We start from the raw sequence: 6,554 nt of genomic DNA on the forward strand, positions 1-6,554 counted from the left end.
TCGCAAAAACTCCATCCCTTATTTTCCCTTAACTCAGCTCTCGCTCCTCAATCTATCTCCACTGCTCTTCTGGAAAGGATGGAACAGGTCACCTGATCAAGGAAGGAAGCACAGATAGAGCGGATGTGTGGTTTTCCTTCACAGCTAGAATAACAGCCAAGACACTTCTACTGAAAAAACAACCAACCAACCACTACACAAACTCACCTTTGCAACACTAATAAGCCCATATTATTAAGCGATGTGTTGCATGTTCAAATTATGGCTGAAAATAGATTGCAAAGTATATTTCTATTATATTAAGTGTTGGTTAAAGGTCATCACTGTTTTGTGGAATAATAGGTTTAGTTTGACTGTAAATTAAAACTACACATATATAATACCATCTGTCTTATGATATATCCATTGTCATTTTTGGCTGCTTTAGCTCTGTCTTTGGAGCTGGGCATATAAGCAGGACTACGTGCCCTTTTAGTCTCCAGTTCATTGGAGCGAGCCAAGAGGGGATTGTGTCGGCCACGAGGATACGAAGACAAATATGGTCAAATCAGATGCAGCCATTTTGAGGTTATGTGACTCCTCTTCTCACCCCGAGATAGCTATTTTTGAGTTCTCTGTGCAGAGGCCCGGAGAGGCTTCAGTAAACATAAGCTTGGACTCACAACCTTCATCCACTAGTCCGAGTCTCACATGGCTTCAAGGGCCTACAAAGGAGCTTTTTTACTCCGTAAGCGCTGCTCACTGACTCTTTATCTACTGCTCGCCCTGACTGGATAATACTGCAGAGCCATTACCTCACACTATTTCCTTTGGACAGTATTCATAACATAGCCAAAATTTGATTCTGGAGGATATATTTTTTTAACTTCAAATATGTGATTCTTTTCCAGAAGGCCAAAGGGAAATTACTTGCACTAGTTTGGCACTTTAAACGGTTCTCTATCAGATTTGAACAGGTCTTTTTTCAAATGTCATTTAAGGACTGAACATTACGATAAGCAGTGTACAGATCTAGATAAGCAGAACAGGCTCTTGCAGTCCGTTTGGGCCCCTAAATTGGCGTCTAGAGAGAGATAGTAGTCAACTTCATTTTAAAGATTTGTCTGGTAAGGTGTTTCAAACAAAAAAAATTGACAATCTGAGAACCGTTAATTGCACTTTAAAACTTTCACTTTTAAACTTGAGGATAAAATGACTAAACAACAACAAAATGTTTTTGTGCATGATGCAAGACAGGATGAGCTCAAAAAAAAACAAAAAAAAAAACATTCCATGTAAAGATACCTACAGGAAGGCAAGTGTCATACCTGCATATGTGGGCATCTTAGAGTATTTGTAATGTCTAAAACAAGCAGGGCAAAACTCTTGCACGTGGCTCAAACGTGCCAAAAAACTACCGCTGTACTAGTACTAGCATGATTTCAAAATACTACAATGTTTTAGGACATATACCATGGTACTACTGTGGGTTTTTTGAACATTCATTATGTTTTTTATGTATTTCCTTCCATTACTATGAATTAGCATTAAGGTAATCTTAAAGGGTTAGTTCACCCATTTAGTTCACTCACCCTCATGTCGTTCCACACCCGTAAGACCTTCATTCATCTTCGGAACACAAAATAAGATGTTTTTCATAAAATCCAATAACTCAGTGAGACCTCCATTGCCAGCAAGATAATTAACACTTTCAGATACCCAGAAAGCTAATAAAGACATATTTAAAACAGTTCATGTAACTACAGTGGTTCAACCTTAATTTTATGAAGCGACGAGAATACTTTTTGTGCACCAAAAAAACAAAAAACTAAATAACGACTTTATTTAACAATATCTAGTGATGGGCGATTTCAAAACACCACTTCATGAAGCTTCGAAGCTTTACGAATCTTTTGTTTCGAATCAGTGGTTCGGAGCGTGTATCAAACTGCCAAAGTCACGTGATTTCAGTAAACGAGGTTTCGTTACGTCAGAAGTATTTTGAAATTTCAATGGTTCACCACTGGGGGCCATGACTTTGGCAATTTGATACACGCTCCGAACCACTGATTCGCAAGTGAAGCAGTGTTCTGAAATCGCCCCTCACTAGATATTGTTGAATAAAGTCGTTATTTTTGGGGTTTTTTTGGTGCACAAAAAATATTCTCGTCGCTATGAAAAATTTCTTAATTTGTGTTCTGAAGATGAACGAAGGTCTTACGGGTGTGGAATGACATGAGGGTGAGTAATTAATGACAGAATTTTCATTTTGGGGTGAACTAAGCCTTTAAACTAGTTTGGGATGACAAAGGAAATAGTTCTGATATCATGTCATATTTTAAAGCAATGCCAATATCCTGCCAATATCATTTGGGCAGAGGTGTCATTGACAACCATACAGCATGATGGTTGTATCAGCACCATAGTAATACCATCTGATATTATTTTCAGCCACTTCATAAGGGTATAATGTACACATTACACACACATAGGCCTACATACTGTAACATACATAAATACATATGTATGTATGCATGTATCTATCTATCTGTGACGTCAACTTCACTATAGATAATAAAACATGCACAAATATAATGGTTTTACAAACACAATGACACCTCTGCCCAAGTCACTCATATCAATAACAGACGTGCAAAGTTAAGTCGGCACAAGACAATAAAACTGCATTTTTTTTTTTTGGGACTGATGTCATCTCAAATCACCTGAACAATATGCTGCTTCTTACGCAACTCCTGAAAACTGCACAGAAATAAACAACAGCGCTGAAGTTGGCATTCACTTGTTGCAGCTTTTAAAAGTAAGCGGTCAAGAAACAAACACTGCTCTATGAGCTCACGAGCCACAGTGGATCATAAAAACATGGTCTTCTGCACAAAAACACATTTAAACACTGTACCTGGCAAGTTGAGGAGCACGTGAGAAGTGTAAAGACAGTCACTTTACCAACTACGTTCCGATCCATGACAACTATAGAAATCAAAAAAGTCAGAGCAACAGAGCAGAGAAATCCAATATAAACACAATCCTGTCCGTAGCCCTCACATTAATATGAACTTGATCAAGCTGGTGCTGTTTAACCAGAAAGCGTAGAGATTTTAGCGTGCGATTCAGAGTGAAGGAGAGGTTCTTAACAGATTTGAACAGGTCTTTTTTCTAACATCATTTAAAGGATTAGTTCACTTTAAAATGAAAATTACCCCAAGATTTACTCACCCTCAAGCCATCCTAGGTGTATATGACTTTCTTCTTTCTAATGAACACAATCTGAGTTATATTAATAAATATCCTGACGCATCTGAGCTTTATAATGGCAGTGAACAGGACCAACGAGTATGAAGCTCAAGAAAGTGCATTTATCCATCATAAACATACTCCAGGGGGTTAATAAAGGCCTTCTGAAGCGAAGTGATGCGTTTGTGTAAGAAAAATATCCATATTTAACAAGTTATAAAGTAAATAAACGGAGCAATTCCAATAGGGTCCTCACACCATCGGTGCTCGGGCCCTAAATATCTAGACTCTGCCAGACCGCCTTCCGTATTCAACTTACGAAGAAAGTGTAAAGCCTCTTGCAGTTTAAAATGCTTACACTACATCCTACACCTTCCATATTCAACTTGCGTCAGTTCGTAAGTTGAATACGGAAGGTGGTCTGACGGAAGCTAGATATTTTACTGTGTAAATATGGATATTCTTCTTACACAAACGCATCACTTCGCTTCAGAAGGCCTTTATTAACCCCCCAGAGCTGTGTGGAGTACGTTTATGATGGATGGATGCACTTTCTTGAGCTTCATACTCGTCAGCTTGGATGCGTCAGGATATTTATAAATATAACTCTGATTGTGTTCATCATATACACCTAGGATGGCTTGAGGGTGAGTAAATCTTGGGGTAATTTTCATTTTAAACTGAACTAATTCTTTAAGGACTGTGCATTATTTTAAAATCTGAGCACAATTATTTGCACTTTAATTAAAACTTACACTTTTAAACTTCAGGGTAGAGTGACTCCAATAACAAAAATGCACAGGTTTATGTGCATGATGCAAGACAGGATGAGCTCAAAATGACCTATGTGGGCAGGTGAGAAATAAAAGTAACATTTTAAGACACCAACAGAAAAGTGTCACACGGGGCGTCTGATGCTATTTGTAACACCTAAAGCAAGCAGAGCAAAACTCCTGCACGTGGCTCAAATGCAGCACACACAGTGCTAGTGTGTTTCAGCAGCGATGTGTGTAGAACTACATGCAGCCAAGCAAGACTGGAAACAGGAAGTGGCAAAGATGTAGCCGGACATCTGGAAAATATGATTTCTGTAAGAAATATCTCTGTTACTCCACCAAACGCAGCATATGCCAGTGCTGTGTAACAAACATATCCTGCTGTATAATCACAGGCGTGAGGTGGGGAGGAGTTCAGTGAGTGTAATTAGTGTCTAAAGTAACCTGTAATCACAGAGGCTGAAATTAATGACAGGACAGAAAGAGATAAACAATTTATGCCAATGGGAGGAAGGATGCAGAGCTGGTTGAAATGGAAAAAAGTCTTGAGTGCACTGTCAAACACTTCCACTACAACTGAAAACACAAAATCGTAATGTTTTTCAGCTGTCAGCTCATAAGGGCGTTCCCTTGTGCGCACACACAAACACGTTTGAGGGAATAACAACAGAAACTGTCTGATGTATTAACATGTTAAAATGTCATGCACTCGATTAGAGGAATAGTGATTGATTCCTTTGCATTTCAAAGCTACAGGAGACAGAATGTATCGTCATAAACAAAAGTGCCAAAAAAGTACAACTGTACTAGCATTATTTAATAACACTACAATGTTTCATGTACCACGGTACTACTATGGGGTTTTTTTAACATTCATTATGTCATTTTGTGTGTTTCCTTCCATATAAATTAGCATTAAGGTCATCTTAAACTAGTTTGGGATGACATAATGGACATAGTCCTGACATCATGTCATATTTTAAGGCAATGTCAATATCAGTATCCTATACTTTATCTGTAGGTTATTCACTGTACACAAATATGTCGGTAACACTTCACAATAAGGTTCTTTTGTTAACATTAGTTTATGTATTAACTAACATGAACTAATCATGAGCAATACATTTGTTATTGTATTTGTTAATCTTTGTTAACGTTAGTTAATAAAAATACAGCAGTTCATTGTTCATGTTAGTTCGCAATGCATTAACTAATGTATTAGTAAATGTTGAAATGATCATTAACAAAGATTAATAAATGCTGTAGAAGTGCAGTTCATTATTAGTTCATGTTAACTAACGTAGTTAACTAATGTCACTATATATGTCAATCATTCAGCATCATGGTTTATATCAAAGCACCATACTAATACCATCTTCAACCACTTCATAAGGGGTATAGTGTAACTTTTACATTGCATACACACAAAGGCCTACGTACATAACATATCTATCCATCCTATCTCTAATGAAACATGCACAAAGATAACGGTTTTACAAACACAATGACACCTCTGCCAACGTCACTCATATCTATAACAGCCGTGCAAAGTTTAGTCGGCACAAAACAATAAAACTACATTTTGTGGGACTGATGTCATCTCAAAACACCTGAGCAATATGCTGCTTCTTACGTAACTCCTGAAAACTGGACAGGAAAAAAACAACACTGAAGTTGGCGTTCACTGAATACGATCACCTGTTGCACGCTTTAAAAAGTAAGCAGTCAAGAAACAAACGCTGCTCTATAAGCTCACGAGCCATAGTGGATCATAAAAACACGGGTCTCCTCCTGCATAAAAACACATATACAAACGTATATACCTGCCAAGTTGAGGAGCGCGCGAGAAGTGTCAGTACATTCACTCACCGACTGCGTTCCGATCCAGGACAACTGTAGAAATCAAAAAAGTCCCCCAACATAGCAGAGAAAGCCGATATTGCTCCATTAGAAACACAATCCTGCCCGTAGCCCTCGCATTAATGTAAACGTGATCAAGCTGGCGTTGTTTTACCAGAAAGCGTAATAATTTTAACGTCTGATCCGGAGTGAAGGAGAGCGTCTCATGCTGCTGAAGTGAACAGTCACTGAGGGAATCTGTGGGCTTTAGTCACTTACTTCTGCAAGTCAAACAGGAAATCTTTCAGAAAGGGCAGGACTTTCCTCCGTCTCCCTCCCTCTCGACACAGTCTTTACTCTAGCCCTGTAATTATATATATGCCTTCACTTCTAATTTTATTGTGTAGAACTTTAAATAATACGTTTACGGCATTATCGTGGGATTCGTGTCGTTTAAAGACGACGGATGCCTTCATCGCGACGCTCTCACTTGATGCGGTTCCTTTATGGCATTTTTGGGGTGGAAATATCTGTCTGTAGTGCTCACGAGCATGTGTAGGCTATACTTGTTTCATGTGCTCTTGTTATGCTACTTATTTAATAATTAAATAAATGTAAATGAAATAAACTGCCCTAAACGACAATCCTCGCTAGTAATGAACTTTAAAAAAGGTCAAAAAATTCTCATTTCTCATATAATAATTGCAT

The 6,554-nt window shown here is 38.1% G+C and overlaps 1 protein-coding gene across 2 annotated transcripts in view; it reads right to left on the reverse strand.

The window, feature by feature from the left end:
* The window catches only part of tgfbr2b (transforming growth factor beta receptor 2b), a 29,881-nt gene extending 23,760 nt beyond the window's left edge, over positions 1–6,121 (reverse strand). Inside the window, exon 1 of one of the 2 annotated variants that reach the window (XM_051865806.1) lies at positions 5,877–6,121. In XM_051865806.1, coding sequence (XP_051721766.1) covers positions 5,877–5,955 — 79 coding nt within the window. In that variant the 5' untranslated portion in view covers positions 5,956–6,121. Of the gene's footprint in view, positions 1–5,830; positions 5,854–5,876 lie in introns of those variants that run through there. The other variant, XM_051865807.1, reaches the window with a different exon arrangement.
* Between the last annotated feature and the right edge of the window lie 433 nt (positions 6,122–6,554).

Source organism: Ctenopharyngodon idella, chromosome 16, assembly GCF_019924925.1.
Source record: "Ctenopharyngodon idella isolate HZGC_01 chromosome 16, HZGC01, whole genome shotgun sequence".
Lineage (NCBI taxonomy): Eukaryota > Metazoa > Chordata > Actinopteri > Cypriniformes > Xenocyprididae > Ctenopharyngodon > Ctenopharyngodon idella.